The following is a 23305-nucleotide window of genomic DNA, read 5'->3' as shown; positions in this document are numbered from 1 at the left end:
AGTATTCCAAGCTTTTCATTATGGAAAACTTCTAACGTCTGCAAAAGTAGAGATCAGCACTAGAACCTCCACACACTCATCAGCAAGCTACAACCACCATGTCTCCCCACACTCCTATTTCACACTATCATTGAGCCTGTAAAAATCTGTAACCAGCTGATTGTTTCCAGCATTGTTTCCATCCCTAACAGAGCATAGAGCCATTTACTGCAGTTTAGGTTAACACAGTTCCTAAGCCTCCCCTTACTGGCTTTCACTGGAAGGAAATGTTAACATTTGTTTCCTTGCTATAATTTGGGTGGATGATGGATAAAGTAACAACCCGAATTCTCCTGGCAACACTGGATGAGCAGACAAATGTTCTGCTGAGGTTGGGAGGGTCTCATGAGATACTGTCTATAAGGATATCACTGAGGGGCCAAATAATTGTTTCTTTGGAGAAATGGCCAAATTTGGTGGAAAATAAAGGTCTCTCTTCTCACCTCTTGCTCAGTCACATGAATTTATAAAGGCTCATCTGAGTGGCTCCTGTTGAGGACCCAGGAATACCAGGGAGAGGTGTTGCCGACAGCCCTGGGGGCCCATGGAACTTTGAAAGGCTGAGTCAAAGAAGAAACTCAACGGAGGCATACTAGAATGCTGGAATATTTTTAATTTTCTTTTTTTTCCCCTTAAGATTCATTCATTTATTTATTTGACAGAGAGAGAGAGAGAAAGAGGGCCCAAGCAGGGGGAGCGGCAGGCAGAGGGAGAAGGAGAAGCTCAGATTTTTTTTTTTATTTGTTTTTTTAAGATTTTATTTATTCATTTGAGAGAGAGACAGCAGAGGGTGAGGGAGAAGCACCCCCCCACCGAGCAGGGAGCCCGATGCAGAACTCGATCCCAGGACTCTGGGAACATGACCTGAGCTGAAGGCAGACACTTAACGACTGAGCCACCCAGGTGCCCCTTTTTTAATTTTCCTTTTGTTTTAAAGTAACCTCTACATCTTGGGGCGCCTGGGTGGCTCAGTCGGTTAAGGGTCCAGCTCTTGATTTTGGCTTAGGTCATGATCTCAGGGTTGTGAGATTCAGCCCTACATCGGGCTCCACACTGAGCATGGAGCCTGCTTAAAATTTTCTCTCTCCTTCTCCCTCTGCTTCTGCCCCTTCTCTCCCCCACTCTCTAAAATAATAATAACAATAAAACAAAGTAAACTCTGTGTCCAACGTGGGGCTCAAACTCATGACCTTGAGGTTGAGAGTCACATGCTCTACGGACTGAGCCAGCCAGGCGCCCCTGAATTCTGGAATTTAACTTTCAATTGCTTTCATTTCTATTTTTTACTTTTTTTAAGTTGTCAATTTTGTAATGATTCAGGGCTACACACACACACACACACACACACACACACACACACACACACACACACACCCCTTTTTTATATTGCCCTTTGTCTTCGGAGATACAAGCCTTGTTTTTATTTATTTTTAAATGATAGCTGCCTTACAATTTCAGTTAGATTGACTTCTGTTAAGATGGTTATACGCAACTAATGAAGCACTGAACACCACACCGAAAACTAATGATGTACTATAGGTTGGCTAATTGAATTAAAGAAAAAAAAATAGTTGGCTTCAAAAAAAGCCTCTCCCTCAACTGGCTTTGCCAGGAACCAGAGCAGCTGCAGGCAGAGGTGCACTTGCTCTGCACTGTCAAGTATGTTCCTATTCGGAAGACAAGGGTATAGGGGTAATGGTGCGTCCTGCCATGATGCCTTTTGAGGAAGCTTGACTAATAATAGCTTCCCAGTTAACCAATTAGCTCCAGCAAGATTAGGGTGATAAAACTTCCATGACTGGTAGTGCATATTTTGAAAATATTTTCAAGGATGATATAAACCAAAGAGTATCAATTAATTATTTAACCCCCAAAAGAGCAAGGGGCCATATTTTTCATAAGATCGCTCCAGAAGCTACTGAAACCAAATTCCAAGTGCTCTGAAAGGTAGGTTTCGGACTCAACGTGTCAAACTCGTAACTGAGAAACACTATATTACTAGGGTCTTACAGAGCAGAACACCACTGACATTTCCTCCACCCAAATTATTTCAACTAGGTATGCTACGGTCTAAATGTTCATGTCCCACCCAAATGCATCCCCATCACCCAAAGTGATGATATTAGGAGGTAGGACCTTTGGGAGATGATTGGCTCTACCCTCAGGAGTAGGATTAGTGTCGTTATAGAAGAGGGCCCCAGAGCGCTCCCTCCCCCCTTGTACGTGAGGCACAGTGAGAACATGGCAGTCTGCAAGCCAGAAGAGGGTTCTCACCAGAACCCAACCATGCTGGATCCCTGATCTAGCCTCCAGAACTAGGAGCAATAAATTTTTGCTCTTTAAAAGCCACCCAGTCTTGGGTGCCTGGGTGGCTCAGTTGGTTAAGCGACTGCCTTCGGCTCAGGTCATGATCCTGGAGTCCCTGGATCGAGTCCCGCATCAGGCTCCCTGCTCGGCAGGGAGTCTGCTTCTCCCTCTGGCCCTCCCCCCTCTCATGTGCTCTCTCTCATTCTCTCTCTCTCAAATAAATAAATAAAATCTTTAAAAAAAAAAAAAGCCACCCAGTCTATAGTATTTTGGTGTAGAAGCCCAAATGGACTAAGACAAGGATAAAAATATTAATTTAATGCACAGAGTGTCCTATAACTTCTATTGGACAAGTTAAGATACACTTTTTCACCCTAATTTAAGACTGAAAATCACTTCTATTTTGTTAAATTTTTAATTTTTAAATTTTTCTATAGAAATTATGTAACTAAAGACATTTAAAAAAAAAGATTCCAGCAGTATAAAAGCTAAGTGACAAATTTTCCTGGCATTCTTTATTTCCCATATTCTAGAAGCAATGATCAACTAGCTGGTAGACTATGCAAATGCCCACAACAAAACTATACTTCTCCTTCTGCCATTACCTACCTGTTTCAATATTCTGTAAATACTAAGATAATATAAGAAGGGAATAGGCTAATGGTCAGAATAATCACTCATCCCAGGAACTGAACCCCAAGAAGCCTAGGGCAGTGGGAAAAAGATGGGCAGGGGGTTTAGCCAAGTTATCCTACTGTCCATGGTGATCTCTGTTCTTTTCTGCACAGAACAGGCTGGGCAGCCCACTAGTGAATGCTGTAAGTCTCACTGCTATAAGTCTGAGGATAGCATTTAGCAGATGTTCAGGTACACCTCCTCAGGGTCACACACTCATCAGTTGGCTCTGGAACAGATCACAGATCGCCATAGGGTGCTAATGGCCTTTAGAGTGAAAAATTTCTTCGTGAGTCCTGCACCTCAGGATGTTAAGTATCCTTCACTCCCCTACCAAATGCCTAATCATTACCAGTTGCCATGACGCAAAAATGCTCCCACTTGTTTCCAAAGCCCCCTGCGGACGTTACTGTCTGGGATTGAGAAGCACCAATCCCAGAACAAAGATTCAAATAAGCAGCCAGGCCCCTGGATGCCTGTGCTCTAGGTTATCCCAATGACAGACACCACTAGCCAGGACTGCATTCTTTTCAACCACACCTAGATTCAAACTCAAAACCGTTTCAAGCCTATAAGCTATAGTCCTGTCCAATTATTTACTGAGGAGTGAAATGAAGTCATAAATCAAACCATAAACTTTAAACGTATCAGCAAGCTAGGGGCACTTTGGCTCAGTCGGTCGAGCACCCGACTCTTGATCTTGGGATGGTGAGTTCGAGCCCCATGCTGGGTGTAGAGATTACTTTAAAATTAAATAAATAAATGTATCAGCAAGCTTATTCATTCTTAGTGGAAATCCATAGTGAATCTTATAAAAAAAAAAAATCCCTTAAGCAAACAAATTACCTCTCAGTCTATTCTTTGTAACAAATCTATTTTTCAGTTACCCAGATTTGCTTCAATCCTATAGACATGAGATTACAGGGGAAAGAAATGATGTGGAAGACAAAAGAAGTAATAGAGAAGCTTCCTTTCCCAAGACTATAATTTAAAAGTAAAATTAGTAAAGCAAACATGCAATATAATTACTCTAGTATATCTATTCCATGGGAAAATACTTCAGTTGTAGGAAAGAGAGTAGGTTTTATTTGAATTGCTGATGTGTGCATACTTTTTCTGACCCTCTCCAGGAAAAAAACCAAAAACCAAAAAACCAAAAAACAACAACCTCTTTTGGGCTCTTGCAGTCCTCATTAGGCCCTCCGGTTGGAATTTTTGGTCAGGTTTATTATAAAGCATTAAAAAAGAGCTAACACTAAGAAATCACAGAAGTCACCCCAGCTGTGGAAATCTATGTTGCCCTCCATTGTTTCATTCATAAAGCACTACCACAGGTATCATCTGGATGATAGTCTTGAATACAGTTTACAGAATACAGGTATACAGAATACAGAATACAGGTACAGAATACAGAATACAGGTACTGTTTATGATCTACCAAAAGCTGTCTTTTCTTTACAACTGTTATATAATTTCAGACTTACAGAAAAATCAAGACATGTTTCATAACATGTTTATACTTTACTTACTACATTTGGTTTATTTTTATCCTTTTCCATATACATATTTACATGTGTTATATATGTATACACATGCATGCATGTACACATATTTACATATTATTTTTTAAAAGATTTATTTATTTATTTTAGAGAGAGAGAGAGACAGAGAGCAAGAGCATGAGTGTGGGATGGGGCAGAGGGAGAGGGAGAGAGAGAATTCCAAGCAGGCTCCACACCCTGTAAGGAGCTGGCCGTGGGGCTCCATCCCATGACCCTGAGATCATGACCCAAGCCAAAACCAAGAGTCAGACGCTCAACCGACTGAGCCACCCAGGCACCCCTACGTATTAATTTTTCTGAACCATTCAAGAGTAAGTTGCAGCATGATATTCCTTTATCTCTAAATTCATCAGTGTATATTTCCTTAAAACAGGAAATAAGAATTTTTTTTAATTGGATTAAGCTGGGGCACCTGGGTGACTCAGTTGGTTAAGCATCTGCCTTTAACTCAGGTCATGATCTCAGGGTCCTGGGATCGAACCCCACATTGGGCTCCCTGATCTGTGGGAGTCTGCTTCTCCCTCTCCCTGTGCCACTCCCCCTGCCTGTACACACTCTCTCTCTCTCAAATAAACAAAATCTTTGAAAAAATAAAATAAAATTGGATTAAGCAGTCATAATTCAATTGATTGTATGCTGTGGCGTAATGTGTACAATTCATAAATGGTTCCAGTATTAGTAATACTAGTCATCATATAATACAGATCTAAACAGGCACTGTTGATCTAACCTCTGTTTTAATGAATTTTCTACTTTGCCTTCAAGTACATTAAAACTGTGACATATACTAAATTATTCCTCATTGCACCTGCTATCTTAGCCTGTTGCCCTTGTCTGAGTAATTCCGAATGGTGTTTCTGTGGCAATACAGATTCTATGAGTCTATTTCTTTAGTTAGTTTTGATGGGAATCGGATGGTCATTTTCCGAGTCAGGTAATTTAAGGGTAATTGACATCAGGGCTATCATACTTTATAAAGTTATTTCACTGCCTAACATGCTTTATCATAATATATAATGCCAATACCCGGCATAATGAGGTCTGCTGGGCAGTTTTCTTGGGGGACACCGCTTCTTTAATAAGTCCAGAAAAACAGGCTTTCTGGTAAAGTTATTGTTGAGTTCAGGCATCCAAACCCAAGTACAGTAGAATCTTCCAAAGAAACAGAAGTGGCAGGGGACTGCCAAGAACACCTCTCTCCCACCCTGCATTTGACAGGCTAAGAGCACAGGCCAGACCCAGGATGTCCTGAAAACAGATCTGACTTCCCAGAGCAGTAACACACTTTAACTTTTACACTTGGATGGCAGCCACTGATACAAAGACAAGCAGCTTATAAAATCAGTGATTACAAAACTAGAGCAATAAGGGTTGGGGGGGGTGGTGATAGCTGAGAGGTGTGGGATTTCTTTTTGGGATAATGACAGTGTTCCAGAACTGACTGTGGTGATGGATGCACAGCTCTGTGGATATGCTAAAAGCTGCTGACCTGTATACTTTAGATGGATGAATTGTATACTGTTTGAATTATATCTCAAGAAAGCTATCAAGAAAGTAGAGTAATATATTTGGTTCATTTCATAATTCTTAAGTGGAAAATATATTTTAATAGCATCATCTTTACATAAGTAAAGGTTTTTAACCCTTGGAGAACTTGTTTGTGATAAACAGTTAAAGGAAGCCCCTTTACAGAAAAAGCCAATGATCATTTCAATGCTCAATTTCACAAAAGCAAAAATTCCTCACTAAATGAACAGAAACTTCTGTAAACGTATAAACAGACATAAAACTCTATGCCATGAAAAGTTGTAATCAATTCCTACTTTCACCATTATATTGCCAAGAGCTGACAGAATCATTAAAATATTCGTTAAGATGGAGAACTGAGATTATCGGTAATACATGGGTCTTTCCAAACATGCCTGCCTGAATTCGTAAAGTGCAGAGTGTAAAATAAGACTATGGGGAATTTACACGAAATTCGGGGGAGGAGAGGCTCTGATACTTTTTAAGCATGTTTTGAAGATCTTGTGAATTTGGAAACATAAATCTGATAAATACATGGTGTTATCTTTGATTTGTGAAAAAGTTTTTTATAACCAATTATGATACATTTTCTAATGAAACTGGTTAATCAACTTCCGTGTTCTTAAATTTTGGCATATGTGGAGTTACAAGCTGTTGAACCTGAAAAGAACCTCACATCTCATATATTGTTTCTAATTTTTCTGACTCTAATATTGCGAGTACTATTGCTCACCAAGAAAAGGACCAGGGTAGATGAAGAGGATGAGTGAAGCAGCTTTTGCTATAGAACTTTGCCTATCATTCCAATCTTCCAAGATCCTGCTAAAGTCAATCTGTTCACTCTTGTACTTTGTTTGAATCATCTTCATCGATTGTTAAGTTTGACCCAGATTAACCAGAGTTTCTTTGTCTTTCACAAAGAGTCTAAAAAATCAGAAGGGCCCTTCCATGTCACGCCATCCAGGCGGGAACCCACAGCATGTGCCCTTCCCATGGAAGTCTATGACCTTCCTTGAACAGCCAACAGGAGCGAATGAGATCGTAATGCAGCCCATTTCATTCGCAGGTCCCACGAACTATCAGAACTGTCTCTCTCCTTTGAAATCTCACCTACTTCCCTGTAATTCAACACAGTATTCTTGTTCTAGGGCCTCTGGGGCAACATGGAATAAGTCTGTATTCCAGTTGACAGTTTTCTAAATACTTGAAAATTGCAAAATGTCCCTGTTTAAATTTTCTCCACAAGGCCAAATCCCTGGGGTCCTTCAAATATCCATCCTCATTAGACTATGTCTAAGCATATCACCTATTCAGTTCCTCAGGATGTACGCCCATTTATCAGTGGGCCTTTTAAACTAGATTTAGTTTCTATTAAAAGAATATTTTTTTTCTGGTCTAATTTCTTTTGGGTTTGATCTCATGTTTGTTTTTTTCTTTCAGAGGACAAAAAAGAAAAAAAAAATCTGACCTCTCATCAAACCTGTTTTTTCTGAAGTAAGGGCTACACAGCTGATCTGGGATGAAGGCAGTTTGTGAGCTGGTACTCCCCTCTGCCAGTGTTAGAGTCGGGGGACACAAAGATCTGGTTAATGTTTACATCATTTCTCAGGCAAAACACAGGGGTAGTTTGCTGATGGCAGGTGCAGATGTTTTATTGCACTTCCATCTTTCCCAATGAAAATACTAATTCACCGAACATCTGAGTGCCTACCTGGGGAAGGAGATGTGTAAGGTACAGTGTGCACTGGAAGCCCAGCGTGCTGCTTGGCAGGGAGCTCTAAGATACTCAATGTAATTGCAACAACCCTGGCAAGCACCAAGAGGCGGAGGGAGTGGGCAGAGTGGACGGAGTAGATACGGGCTTATGAGCAAAACTCACTGCCCCTGGAGAAAATGAAAGGTAGGAGAGATAATGAAGGTTGATTCTATGCTGGCTCCCTCTGTCACCCTCCCCACCCGGTGCCCAGGGAATACCCAAGGATGCCTAAAATGAACAAGAAAGGACACAGAGAAAGGTGTAGATGAAACACGCAAGAGGGGAGGTATACCTTCATTGAGGTTAATTCTTGGAAGAGGCAGAAAGGAACACAATGGAGGGTATACGCTGGAGATTAGGGAATGACTTCCCCTCAATGAAAATCAGGTGACACAATACTTATGTGCCCAGGACACTGGTCAGCCATTTAGAGAAAGTCTCACCTTTCGGAAGTGCAGTTAAAATCTTAGCATCGATTCTTCTTCTGTGGTTAGCAAGCTGTTCTTTATCTTCAAGCCAGAACTCTTTCTGAAAGCTAAAAATTAAATTATTCCATTACTAATGTTTAAAGTCAATGTGAATCAAGATATATGATGTTAAGTGCAAAAAATGCAAAACAAAAGTTACATGACTGTTATACATAGTGAAATACATGTGTGTGGATTACAAGTAAAAATTTTATTTCAGGGAGTTAAATGGTAGCTTTTTTCGTTTATTTATAGTTATATTACTATGACCTTTTTGTGCAAGGGAAGAATTACAACAGCACAGGCAGGGGGCGTGGCGTCAGCGGGTAACACATGGCTGAGCTGAGAGTTGGACGCCTCGGTTGGGATGGACACCCTCTTCTGGAGCTACTCGCCCATAGCTGTGGAAGCTTGGATTAATCACGCAACCTCTCTGTGTTCTTCTCTTCCTCAGAAAATCAGCAACTTGTCTAGGTTATGAACATGCTTTCCTCCAGGGTTGAAATTATGGTAAAGTAACACATGCCTTCAAACAACCAAGAAATCAAAGCATGGTGAATAGGTCTGAAAGGCTCATGAAAACTTGGCTTAGAATGGAGGAGGAAATGAAGGGGGGAAGAATAAGGAACTAAGCACTATGTACTTTTCTTCTCTAAGTAGGCATATTCCAGGTATAATCTTAATTATCTTCGTAAGACCCCATGAGGCCTGAACCACTCAGTGCTGTGCTGAGAAACGTTTAATAACGGGCTCCTTCCTCTTGCTCTCCTGCCCCCTTCCGCTAAGCACATGCTTTGCAGTCTTTGCTGATGGTGTCAATACTCCCACTATGGCCGATTTTCAAGCTTCCCACAGGACTCTCTGGACTCCAAGCTGAAAGAGAGGCACGTGCTCACTCTCGCGAGGAGGTGCGAGAGGGCCCCAGCACACCACGGGCACTATCATCATCCTTGGTTTGCAGATTAGGAAGCTGTTACATGGTTTGCCCAAGGATGAGATACAAATCTAGCTCCTCTCACACTGTGTGCAGGGGCCCCCAGGCTGCGGGGCACCAACCCCATAGGCCTCCGCGGGAGCGTGCCTGGGGTTGGGCAAGACGACAGAGCTGTCGCCACACAGGAAGAAAACCTAGCATGAAAACAGAAAAACTAATATTCCCCAGTGATATGATCACCTCCGGAGAGGTGAACGACAGGCTTGCAAAGGCTGAAGATCAGTGCAAAGTTGACCTTCACCATGGGCTCGTCCTCCATTTGCATTTCCGCTCTGCAGGGGTGCATGCCCATAGAAGTGTGAGGGGGGACTGGACTGAGGAAGGTGCTGTGCGTACTAGGTAAGTGGGACACACGAATCATCTATACCCCATACATAAATTCAATTTCAAGGAGCTGCCGCACATTCCAAAATAGGGGACGCGTCCATCTTCCAGAACCAAGTTCATCTGAAATCTTACTTGTTGCTTCTAAATGTGGTAGGGTTTATATTCTATAAATATGACTGCCATGTATTCATATTATTTAATAAAAAGTCTTGAGATTAAGTAGTCTTTATAAACCACACTCCAGATGGCTTGAAGACACCTGCTTAGGTCAGAAATGTGGAATTAGCACTGACTTCTAAACAGTGAATCATGATGCACTGACAATTCTTTTTCAGTGTTTTATTCAGATGTAGGACTTAGTATAAACCTACAGAATTAGATAACTGTAGAAATGAAGCCTACTTAAAGAATGGCATGCTATTGTAACTGGTTATTTAGCTACTTGTGTAAACATCTTGATAAAGTTCGGTACTTTCTTTGGGAAACTCAAATCTCAGGAAAAGAACTCTATATTGAAACAAAATGGTCCAATCCCTGAAATATTCAGTTTCTCAGGCCATTGACCTTGGGGTACAAATATTATCTCGTATTTTCAAACATAAATATCTGCTGGCTTCTATTTCCCCCCTTTTTTGTGCTTATCAAAAAGCTGCTAATAAAGACTAAGAAACTGCTCCCCAGTTAAACATTTTTCTGAACTTCTATAGTGGGGTTTCCGAGTCATCCCCTGACAGCCCCTAAACTTACTTTCTTCAAACAAGCTACAAGAGTGTCAGCACCAATGAAAAGGACAGCCTTTTCACAGTTGGTCAGGAACCAATGGAAAACCCAAATGCTGTCAGGAAACGCGCTCATGGCTCCTAACATGGTTCACTGTAAATGCCGTTTACTCTGAGTTCCCTCCTCCCCATCCTGACTGAGTCTGGCTCCTATTCTGGGTCTCAGATTAAGGTCAGTTCCTCAAGGAAGAAACCCCCTGACCCAGTGCCTGCCTCACTGCAGACCGAATCTATATCATGCACCTCTGTTGTTTTCTCTCATGGTATCCTGGTTTCTTAACTGTAGAACATATTGCAAGTGTCTCATTTCAAATTATTGATTCATAGGGGCTCCTGAGTGGCTCAGTCGGTTAGGCCTCCGACTCTTGGTTTTGGCTCAGGTCACGATCTCAGGGGTCGTGAGACTGAGTCCCCCATCGGGCTCTGCGCTGAGTGTGGAGCCCGCTTAAGAGTCTCTCTCTCCTTCTCCCTCTACCCCTCCCTGCCATATGCTAGCACACACTCTCTCAAAAAAAAAAAAAAAAAGGATTCTGGAACATTTGTGAAAGAGTAACTCCTTCTGATCATCTAATGGCTGGTAAAACACAAATACCCCAAAGGGCCCTAACATCACCCTCCTCTCACTTTTTTGAGTCAGGGGTACCAAGCAGTGTGACTGGTGGAGCCCAAGCCTAACTCACACAATAGATGACTCCAAAGCACTGAGCTCCGCATGCTGGATGGTGCTCCCCTCTTCACGGACCATCACCCCTGGCACAAGGAGCCTCTGCCCGACAACCTCCATAGGCATGGATGGGTTGCCACAGCTAAACTGAAAGCATGAGTCTGTAATTCAATATGAAATATATAACTCCATATATAACTAAAGTAAATGCTACAGTCTTGATTTTTGAATTATATTTTAAAAGTTTCTACTATTAAGAAGCACCTTTTGTATTTTTTATATATTTTCCATCTCCTCTGAAATAGTGCTCTCTTCAGGACTAAATTTTACATACTCTACCTCCTTCCCTCTGCTTCAATAATCTAAGAAGAGATTGCTCCCTGCCTCCATAATTTTTTTTTTAATGTGTCCCATTAACCTACTTAAATACCAGCAGTAGAGGGGTGCCTGGGTGGCTCAGTCATTAAGTGTCTGTCTCCGGCTCAGGTCATGATCCTGGGGTCCTGGGATCGAGCCCCGCATCCGGCTCCCTGCTCAGCGAGAAGCCTGCTTCTCCCTCTCCCACTCCCCCTGCTTGTGTTCCTGCTCTTGCTGTCTCTCTCTCTGTCAGATAAATAAATAAAATCTTTAAAAAATAAATAAATAAATAAATACCAGCAGTAGAAACAAGGGGAAATTTTAGGGAAGTGAGGACAGGATGTTCTGCAGTTACTAGCGCCTATCTTTGACAAAATGGGGCTATACCATGACAGTGATTAGTCAGCACCCACGCTGGGAAAGGCTCCCTCCAATCTGTTCACTCTTCTACTGGAGTTCACATTACAGGATAGGAGAGATCAAAGTCCACTACCTCCTATTTGCACCTCTGGCATCTGGTTGACTAGACTGCTTTGAAGGAGGCAAGTGCTTGCATCTCCAGCCTATTTTACTCTAGCTCATGGCAAGGAGACTGTGATTTGCATGGGTCCGGAGGAGATACTGTTCACCATTTCAGAGCAGTTGTGTCCCTCTGAATCTGTCTCTACTGCAACGTCTGACCTCCTAGTTCACGCTTCTGCTATCCTTAAGTAAGCAATGCTTTCCTCTTCTTCCTTTTTCATAGTCACTTACTAGCTCTGTTACAGCTACACCAACCTGCTAGGGACGAACTGGGAACTAAGCTACTCTGGTCTGAACATCTGTATTCCCCCAGATTCAGATGTTGACATCCTAACCCCCAAACGTGATGATACTAGGAGGTGGGGACTTTGGAAGGTGATAGGTCACGGGGTAAAGACGTCATGAATGAGAATACTGTCCTTGTAAAAAGAGACCCAGAGATTGACTATACTTCAATTAAAATAAAACAACCCCTCTGAGAGACCCAGTGATCTCTCCAGCTCATTCCACCAAATGAGGATACAAGAAGTTGGCAGTCTGAAACCTGAGAGAGGGCCCTCACCCCAATATGCTGGCACCCTGACCTCAGACTTCCAGCCTCCAGAATTGTGAGAAATAAATTTCTGCTGTTTATAAGCCATCCAGTCTATAGTATTTTGTTATAGTAGCTGGAACTAACTAATCTAAGGCTGTAAGCCTTAGATTCTATCAAAAATATGGCAAAGATGAGAAATATGGGAGACTGTGCCAAGCACCAGAAAAGTTAAGATTTCCTGAGTTAAATAAGACAGACAGCCTTACTGCTGACCCTGGCTCATTACGGCTCTAGGTGGCCTGATACTAAGACATGGATCCAATCCATCAAGGCTTTATCTCACTAATGTGCTCACAAGATCAATTGTGCCATTTTCAATGCAGGACAAGGCTCAGTCTGATGAGGACATCTGTTTATTCAATGCCATTGAAATGCAAACCCTTTATAGTAAAGAAACAATGTCATACACGATACATTAGGAACAAAAGCATCTGAGTGGAATGAGGGGTTAGATCAGGGTTGGGTCCTTCTACCATCATGAAATGTACATTGGGATTGATGCCTGCATATCTTACGGATAATAACTTTGTGTATTCACTTGAAAATCTCAAAATCTATTAGGGACGGTGATCTACTAAGAAGCATCTGAGATACAGCTATCTTGTTTGGCACAAACTTTAATTTTTACAAGAGCTTATATGAATGATTATGTACCAGAGAGTCTTAACACATTAGGTAAATCAAATTAGTACCCATAACATCTTGCAGTCAAGGGAACTGAAGTGCAGAACGGTTAAAAGACCTCACTGGGGGATGCCTGGGTCAGTTAAGCATCTGCCTTCGGCTCGGGTCATGATCCCAGTGTCCTGGGATCGAGTCCTGCATTGGGCTCCCCCTGCTCTGCAGGAAGCCTGCTTCTCCCTCTCCCTCCGCCTGCCGCTCCCCCTGTTTGTGCTCTCTCTCTCTCTGTCAAGAAAAAAAAAAAAAAAAAGACCTCACTGGACAGATGGATTGGATGGGGGCAGGGAGGGAAGGAGGGAAGAAGGAAGGATGGAAGGAAAGAACAAGGCTAAAGTTTTTCTTGAAAAATCAAAAGCTCTCTTACTTGATGGACAGACTGCAAAAGAACATCCCACACTTGGAGGCTGGTACAAGAAAGAAAAGATAATAGCCCTTTACAGGTTCAAACTTATATCCGATCTGTAAATAGTTCCCATAAAAGCATTAATGAATACAAAAATAATCTTTTTTAGCTGAACATACTATTAGGTCAGCTTGCTTTATATATTTTAATAAATCAAACTCTGGGGAGAAAACATATTGCCAAACATTCAAACTCATGAATTAGGAATTTAGGAGAATAATTCTAAAAGCTACCACAAATCTTCAAAACTTATGATTCCTTGCGCAAAGACCACTTTACCTTGAAACTTTTCTTTGACTTGGTAATCCAACGCAGTTTAAGTTTTTCTGGTTGAAATCTAAGGGGAAAGAAAAAATGTAACATTGAAATAACTACACAATAAGTTTTGTTTTTTTAAAAATAAACTCCAATGAAAAAAAAATTCTTCAAAGTACCTTTGAGCATATAACTTAAGAAAAAGGAAACCATTAACCAGACAAGAAATATGAATACAAAAATGACACCTTTTAAGAATCAAATTCCACAACATACATTTTACATATGCAAAGTTTCTTCCTCTCCTGAAATTTAGCCAACATAACTCTGCAGGTGGTCGGGGGGGGGGGTGGGAATCTGACATAGTTCAATACTATCATTTAAATTTGTTATAGCTACAAGAATAACTCAAAGCAATTAAATACTGAACGGCACAGTTACGTACTCAGGGGAAAAAAAGGAGAAAAAACATTTAACAATTTCGGTCCAGGTAACCAGAAACGGTGAAACTCATCACCGCCTGATATGTTTGAGATGCCTTTAAAGAATGTGTGCGTGGAGGGGTTAATGAGGAGCAGGGGAACAAGCCCGCTGTCTTTATTGTCTTCATTAAAATCTAGACAACAACACATCAAATTAACAATTTCTTTCTTTCTTTTTGAAGATAAGATATGTATTATGTAAAGACAGGTGGTAACAATCCCATGCAGCAAAAACACACATCCGGGTGGACCAGTTAATCAAAACCAGGCAGAGACAAATTTATACCAGTCTAATGGCAAGTAATCTGTTTTACAGCTTTTGGTATAGTAACCATTTGTCCACCAAGAAAACCACAAGCAGACCACTTACACAGAGTTCTAAGCAAGTGCCTTTTACTGTTTAATATTTGGGGGCAGAAGCCTGAGGAAAAGGAGGTACAAAATAGACCAGATGCTGACATGTCATTATCCAGCAAAACACATACAGAATCCCGGAATTTGGAAATTCTTACCAATTAGAGAGATATAATAAAATGAAAGGTATCATGCCAACTAAACACCTAAGCTTTTTTCCTACTTATACAAATATCTTGTTACGTATTTTAAAAAAGAGAACTCAGTTCAAAAAGCTACCAAATGTTGTAGAAGAAAATTCCTGAAGCTGAGGCCTGTTCAAATCACCTCCTAAAAGTGCATTTGTGCTGTAAAAGACTTGGACACAGACTGCCTGAATTTCACATGTGACGGTCAAAATAACTTCAGCATTTCAGTTTTGTTCAATCAGTGAACAGAATCCGCGGTGCCACTCCAGTAGTTAAATGGAAAGCATGCATTTTCCTCTGTACTCAAAAGGAAGCCACTACAAAAACAACATTTTGTTCCAAAGAGTATCACATGAAGATTTAATAAAAAGACAAACACCACTGTCTACTGGAAATAATTTAGTATATATAGCATTCGGTTTAGAAAACTATTTTAGCTAAAGCACAGCATATCCAGAACTGGGACCCAAAGTTTGGGCATTGTGACTGAGTTTGCAATTTTTCCTGCATAAAGGCTTTCGTGGTTCAGCAGTATCTCTAACCTACAATAGGAAAAAAATAAAACAAAAAAAACCTCACGTTTTTCAGCCACAAAATAAGCTAATTTATAAACTCACTAGGATCTTTCAAGTGTCCTTTGAGGAAACTATAACTAACCGGACACAGGAGAATACAAGGTAAAATGGAGGATGCAAGGCATTCATCCCGTTATAAAATAAACCCGCAAATGCAGTTCCTCTTTCTCTCACCTTACCTTGTTTCTCAGGGAACTTGAAAGCTCCCAGACAGCCAGCAATCTCTGGGCTTCTGAACATGGTTGCACCTAGAAAGTTTACTCACTTTCTAGAGCTCTAGAGCTTGGTCCTCTCCACCAGCCGTGGCCTTCAGCCCGTCTAAGCAAAACTGGGTTGAGATTTTTCACAGCCCAGGGCTAGAGCAATCAGGCACTTGTGTCCTTGAAAGTATAGTAGACGCAGAGCAGGAGGCTGCAGGCTGGAACAGCTCAAACCCCGTAATCAGATTACAAGCAGAAATCAGGCCTGTGGATGCTGAACCAGGCCGCACTCCGCTGATGGGCCATTCATGATGTTACCACTTCAAAGCAGGGGCCGAATCCCAGCTTATGTTCCAGCTACATAGACAATACTGCAACCTAACCACCACCACAGGGGAGTCCAAAACAACTCCTCCTCGCCCTAAAAATAAACAAGAAGGAATCATACAGAGACTCTTGATGTATTGGGAAGAAGGGAAGCTGCCTAACGATTCCCAGGCTGCTCTGAGTCTGGCTTTGGCTAAGTTAAATGAAATATTTCACCTAACAGGGAAGCCAAAACCCCATCGTTAAGAGTTAAGATTTATGAACAACATATGAGCGAAATTGTGGGAAAAGAAAAGGCAGATATTACTGGAGGTTCAAAAATTTTAATTTGAGACAGAAGCTCTTAAGTTAGGCCTTAACGTCTCGGGCTGCCCCCTTTTTATTTTGTTGTTATTTTTTAAAGGGACTTAATTTTTGGGCGCCTGGGTGGCTCAGTCGGTTAAGCGACTGCCTTCGGCTCAGGTCATGATCCCAGGGTCCTGGGATCGAGTCCCGCATCGGGCTCCCTGCTCTGCGGGGAGCCTGCTTCTCCCTCTCCCACTCCCCCTGCTTGTCTTCCCTCTCTTGCTGTCTCTCTCTGTCAAATAAATAAATAAAATCTTTAAAAAAAAAAAAAAAGGGACTTAATTTTTTTTTTTTTAAAGATTTTATTTATTTATTTGAGAGAGAGAATGAGAGAGAGCACATGAGAGGGGGGAGGGGCAGAGGGAGAAGCAGACTCCCTGCCCAGCAGGGAGCCTGATGTGGGACTCGATCCCGGGACGCCAGGATCATGACCTGAGCCAAAGGCAGTTGCTTAACCAACTGCGCCACCCAGGCGCCCAAAGGGACTTAATTTTTATAAAGCAGGTCCAGGTTTACTTCAGAATCGAGGGGAAGGCTCCAGAGATTTCCCACGTGCCCCCTCCCCTACAACATGCACAGCCTCCGCCATGAGCTACGTTTTTACCAAGGATGACCCTGCCTTGACTCATCATAATCACCCACAGTCCATGGTTTACCTGAGGATTCACAGCATTCCATGGGTTTGGACAAACGTGCAAGGACACATCTCTCACTGTAATATCACACAGAGTATTTTCAGCACCCTAAAAATCCCTGGTGCTCTGCCTGTTCACCTTCTCCCTCCTCCCCCAGCAACTACTGCTCTTTTTCTATCTCCCTCGTTTCACCTTTCCTAGAATGTCACCGAGCTGGAGTTACATAGTGTGCAGCCTTTCCAGATTGACTTCTTTCACTTGGTAATATGCATTTAAGGATCCTTCATGTCTTTTCCTGGCTTGACAGCTCATGCCTTCTCAGTGCTGAATACTATTCCACTGTCTGGATGGACCACGGTTTGTTTATCCGTTCACCTACTGAATGCTTGCTTCCTTGTTTGGGCACCGATGAAGAAAGCTGCTACAAACATCCATGTGCGGGTTTTTGGGTGGACTTAAGTTTTCAGCTCCTTTGGGTAAAGACCAAGGAGTGCGACTGCTGCTTCATATGGCAGGAATAGGTTTAGGTTTGTAAGGAAGTGCCAATCTGTCTTGTAAAGCAGCTGTACCATTTTGCATTCTCACCAGCAATGTACGAAAGTTCATGTCTCTCCACATCCTTGCTGGCATTTGGTGGTGCCCGTGTTTGGGATTTTTGCCATTCTGATAGGTGCACAGTGGTATTTTACTGTTTTGAGTTTCCCTGATGACGTATGATGTGGAACAGCTTTTCATATACTTATTTGCCATCTGTGTATCTTCTTTGGTGAGGTGTCTGCTAAACGCTTTGGCCCATTTTTTAGGCCATTGTTTGTTTCCTTATTGTTGAGTTTTAAGAATTCCTTGTATATTTTGGATAATAACCCTTTTTCAGATGTGTCTTCTGCAAATATTTGTTTCCCAGCCTGTGGCTTTTCTAATTCTCTTGAAATTGTCTTTTGCAGGAGTTTTATAATTTTAATAAGGTCCAGCTTGTCAATTCTTTCATTCACGGATCGTGCCTTTGGTGTTGCATCTAAAAAGGCATCACCAGGGGCGTCTGGGTGGCTCAGTCTGTTAAGAGTCTTGACTCTTGATTTTGGCTCAGGTCATGATCTCAGGGTCGTGAGATCAAGCCCCACGTCGGGCTCCACGCTGAGTGTAGAGCTTGCTTGAGATTCTCTCTCTCCTTCTCCCTCTGCCCCTTCACCCCCTCTCCCCGCTCACGCTCTCTCTCTCTAAAAAATAAATAAATAAATAAAAATAAAAAGGCATCACCATTCCCAAGGTCATCTGGGCTTTCTCCTATGCTCTCATCTAGACGTTTTATAGTTTTGTGTTTTACATTTAGGTTTATAATCCATTTTGAACTAAGTTTTGTGAAGGGTGTAAGGTCTGGGTCTAGATTCATTTTTTTTCATGTGGCCATCCAGTTGTTCCAGCAGCATTTGTGGAAAAGACTACCTTTGCTCCCTTGCATTGACTGAGGGTCTCTACTCCCGGGATCCCTGACTCCCCGTACTGGCCTGTCTATGTCTCTCATCTCAGGAGCAGTGGTTTGCCCTGGGTCCTCCCCTCTCCTATGCATCCAAGAAGAGTTGTTGATTTTTTCAGTCTGTGCAGCTTCTTTCTTATTGTTGGGATAAAGTGGGGACTCCCAAGCTTTTTACATGCAGGACTGGAAACCCTGGAGTCCCCCCATTTATTTTTAACTACAACATGTAAATGGTAAGCCCAAACAGTAATAATGCAATTCCAAGAAAAATATGCAATAATTAGAGGCTGGAAATATTACAGCTAAAAGGAGCATTAAAGAGAACCTAAGAAAATGGTCTCATTTACAAGATGAGGAAACAGGGCTAGGGGAGTAACTTGCTCATGTGGTCAGTGATGGAGCCATAGGATCTGGGGAAGGTGGGCTCCAGACCATGATTTGCCCCATATACCTGCAGGGAAGCAGGGACCTTGAGTATATCCATCTTTGTATGCTTGGGACTGAACACTGTAGCAGGTGCAGAGCAGGCCCCCAGAGAATGTGTGCTAAGTGACCATATGAAATAATGGAATAATCTTTGCTGAGGGCTAGAGGTCACACTCTAAAATGATTTTTACTGATTTTATATCCTGATTCAAACCAGATGGACTTAAACTGATCTCTAAACTACAAACTTAACTTGAAAAGGAAGAAATTAATCAAGGTGCATCCACAGAAGGTACCCCAGCGCTGGTTACTCCATGGGTCAGCAGTGGCATCTGGCGTTCTCTCTATACTGCTGGTCACTACAACTCTATAAAAATGGGGAGAAATATGGCAAATAGGGCAGTTTAAAAAAACTCAGCAAGGAACAACATATGTAGCTGTGGATAACTGTAGTGGACATTTTATTGTTAGGTCCAGAATAACTGGGAAAAAAGAAGGAAGTGTTAGGGTGCCTGGGTGGCTCAGTTGGTTAAGCGACTGCCTTCGGCTCCGGTCATGATCCTGGGGTCCCTGGATCGAGTCCCACATCGGGCTCCCTGCTCGGCAGGGAGTCTGCTTCTCCCTCTGACCCTCCCAACCCTCCCCCCTCTCATGTGCTCTCTCTCTCAGTCTCTCTCTCTCAAATAAATAAATAAAATCTTTAAAAATAAAATAAAATAAAATAAAAAAAAAAAGAAGGAAGTGTTGGAAAGTGAAGAGAAAAGGGAGGAAATTGTGCAAGCAACTGATTCTGGAAATGAATAATTACATGAGATGAAATAATATTTATATTTATAAATAATATTTACAAAGCATTTAGTTTATAAAACACAGTATCACCTGCTCATGACCATATATATTCCTGAAAACTACTCTTCTTAGAGAACACTCAATTAGAATTATCTTAAGTATACCTAAATGTTTCTTTTTAATTGTTACTAAGGAGTATCTCTAGTTTGAATTTTTAAAATGAAATTCCAATAGAGACTAAAAAGAATTTGGATATTCTCTATAAGCTGGTAATGGACTCTAACCAGAATTATTTGCCTCACTCATCCATTATGGAAAAAAGCAAACAGATTTAAATATGGCTTCACGGTTGAAAAGAAAAAGCACAACATTATTAAGTTATGGATATACAATTTAATTTCCTATTTAATTATCTCATCCTCATGAGATCATAAAGATGAAAGAAATCTATATTTTACATCAGTAGAAAGTATGAGGTTTTTAAGTTTACTCTCCAATAATTAGAAATAATAACAATTAATAATAATTTTCTTATTTTAGGGTGGCTCATTCACACAGAAGAGCAACCAAACAGACAAACATTTCCTCACATCATTCTGTAGGTTAGCATATTTTATTTCTCTGCAGAGAAAATTCAGGTTGTGGTTGTGATTTTCTTAAATTTCAGGGAGAAGATATCTTAATTTAAAACAGAGATGGTGCTGTACTCCCTTTCCAACATCACTTAACCACCAGCTCAGCACAGAGAAAAAAGGAGATACACAATATGCACAAAATTCTCTGCCACTGTGTCCAGTTAGAAACACTAATCATTTCCATTTTCAAAGAACCACAGTTTTCTCAATGCTCAGAATTAATGTTTTATGGAACTATTTTATGGAATGTTTTTGAAGTTTCAATCCTGAGGTTTAAAAGAAAACAAATGTTTAAGTTTCCTCTATATGGGCACACACACACAAAATGCTCCAGTGGAAGGAGCATAAATATGTAAATAGGAGGGGCAGGAGGGAGGTCACTGTCACGGGCATGTCATGTCATGATCCGTGGGTGGCGGATGACCAAGAAGGATCTATGAATGGGCCACTGAGATGTTGACATCCCAAAGTGAAATCACTCGGACAACTGTATCACATCTTGGTAAATCCAAAGCCATGGACTCTGGGAAAACGAGCTGAAGGGGCCGTTCTGCTCACATGGTCTTCATTTTACTGAGTTAGACAACCGCCCTCAAGGTCACACAGTGTATAGTGTGGCAGTACCAGACTAGAAATAAATTCCCATTCTCCTGCTCTCCCCAGGACAACTCCCACATTCCTGATCAGTCTGGACACAAAATAACAGGGGCCATTGCTGTAAATGTGTCCTGGATTGACGTCACAGGGTCCCCAGCCCTCTGGCCTATGTTGGTTTTATTGGTAAAAGGGCCGCTCTGGCCCTGGGAGGAGTCAAGCCAGCTTCTTACAAATCTCATACGATTCCTTGGCCTGGGTTTGGTTCCAGAGATGTTCCTCAAATCTAGCAGTCACTCCAGACGTGAGTAAATAGGACATGTCTGAGACCCTCAGGCAAAGACAGAAGTCAGGGCCTGGGGGGTGGGGGTATTACGGAAAAAAGCAAGCAACTTACGATTCTTCCTTCCCTTTCCAAGGTCCCCATCTTATTGGAGATAGACAAGATAAGGGTGTTGCTATCAACTTTTAAGAGTGTACAAAGCAATGACTCAGTAATTCTACTTCTAGAAAGGTACTAAGGAAATTACTTGGAATGAGTACAAGGATGTTTACCACAGTTTTGTTTATAAACGTATAAAAATGGAACCAGCCTACATAGAGAAACATACAGAAAAATGGGTAAATAAATTACACAAGAAAACCAGGTTTGAAACTCAACTGGTGATTTGGAAAAATTTTCATGATGCATTAGAGACAGAGATAAGCACCCCACCTTATCAGAAAGACAGTAAACAGACCAAAACATTAATTATCTCACTACTCAGACATAACTCTGTTCATGTTTTTCCTCCTCTATTGTCCAAAGTTCCCACAATAAGCATGAATTACCTCTATAGTTACCAAAACAATTAATTACAAATAAAGACAGACGTAATAGATCCTTTTAAAATCCCAAGGCTCAGATTTGGCCTAAACATCCAGGAGAAAACCATGAACGGAATTGTGTCTGTGGGCTCATGCACAACATCAACCTGCCCTTCTCCCCTGAATATATGCATTTCTTCACTATAGGGGTGTTGGCCCAGAGAATTGCCAGAGTCCTTGAAAACATGCAACCCAGTGTTTCTCAAACTCAGCCCCATGTGGGCCACAATCGCATGGAAGTTCTGGACCAACTTCCCCTGCCAACCAACACTGAATTCTCCTGTTAAAGCCCTTGCGTAGATTTTCTTCTCTCTCAGCGTTTCTCTATTGCCAACTACACTTTTCCTATTCGAAAGTCAGGTCTCCTAAAGGATTACCAAACTTGAGGGTCAACACCTGAGACACATTCCTTGCACAGTGCCTGGCTCAGAACAATGAACTGTAAATACTGGAGGAATGAGTGAATGAAGCGAGCAAGTAAGCAGACGAGCAATGGGCTCACTTCTACTCTTCCTCATTCTTAGATTCTGGCTCATTCTCAGCCAATTCTATTTCTTTTCTAGGAGGCATAAAGGAGAAGTATTACCACTCCTTCCTCAACTTGAGACTCCTAGGAATGTCTTCTTGTCTTTCCTACAACGTGAAGAAGGATGTGGAATATAAATATTTGCGTGCAGGGAGAAACAGGAAGAAATGCTAAAGATTTGCCAGGGATATGAAGTAACGGGAAAAACGGGAGCTGATTTCTGTAGTCCAACTGTGGACAAGGTCAGTATGAGTCCAGGTAAGAAGGGTCACCTCCTAAATGGCCAAGGTCAAAAGATAAGGCATTAGATGACAAAGGATCAAGGTATTAACTCCTCAGGGACTGTGATTCAAAGTTGTGTCTCGGGATTACACGGAGGCTTTACTGAGGGGCCAGTCCTCCCAGTCTCCTCTCTGGCTGACAACATTCATGCACCCCTGCAACATGAGAGGAAGCTGTCCTTTGGGGGGTCATCATCATGAAGGAGAAATTGGGAACAAAGTCAATGAAAAGGAAAACAGCCCAACACCTCAGTTGGCAGCTACACATTTTCTACCAAATCTACTGTGACAGTGTAAAGAATAGCATAGGAACTGGGTCCCTTACTGACCTTTCACCAAGAGGCGGACACAATGCTAAGTGCCCTGGGGCATTAAACTCATTTAGTTCTCTCAAGGCCTGCAGGGAGCTACTGCTACCATCCCCATCTGCAGACGGGAAAACGCAGATACAGGGTGTTCTAGGATGAATCCTTGGGCAGGGACAGGCTGCTTATTAAAATGTAGCTCTAGGGGCGCCTGGGTGGCTCAGTTGGTTAAGCAACTGCCTTCGGCTCAGGTCATGATCCTGGGGTCCCGGGATCGAGTCCCACATCGGGCTCCCTGCTCGGCAGGGAGTCTGCTTCTCCCTCTGACCCTCCTTCCTCTCATGCTCTCTGTCTCTCATTCTCTCTCTCTCAAATAAATAAATAAAATCTTT

The 23305-nt window shown here is 41.9% G+C and overlaps 1 protein-coding gene across 11 annotated transcripts in view; it reads right to left on the bottom strand.

Annotated features, from left to right (window-relative positions):
• The window catches only part of SVIL (supervillin), a 226922-nt gene that overhangs the window by 83382 nt on the left and 120235 nt on the right, over positions 1-23305 (bottom strand). For 7 of the 11 annotated variants that reach the window (XM_081820800.1, XM_081820796.1, XM_081820797.1 and 4 more), the window contains 2 exons: positions 13935-13992; positions 8310-8401 (listed from right to left, as the gene is read on the bottom strand). Coding sequence is in view for 4 of the 11 variants with exons in the window: in XM_081820795.1 (XP_081676921.1) it covers positions 8310-8401; positions 13935-13992 (150 nt within the window). In the remaining 7 variants the exon portion in view is untranslated. Of the gene's footprint in view, positions 1-8309; positions 8402-11113; positions 11399-13934; positions 13996-15688; positions 16238-23305 lie in introns of those variants that run through there. The other 4 variants (XM_081820793.1, XM_081820803.1, XM_081820802.1 and 1 more) reach the window with 4 other exon arrangements.

This window comes from Leptonychotes weddellii, chromosome 5, assembly GCF_054177405.1.
Source record: "Leptonychotes weddellii isolate Sample4059 chromosome 5, ASM5417740v2, whole genome shotgun sequence".
Classification (NCBI taxonomy): domain Eukaryota; kingdom Metazoa; phylum Chordata; class Mammalia; order Carnivora; family Phocidae; genus Leptonychotes; species Leptonychotes weddellii.
This window is presented reverse-complemented; position numbering and strand designations above follow the sequence as displayed.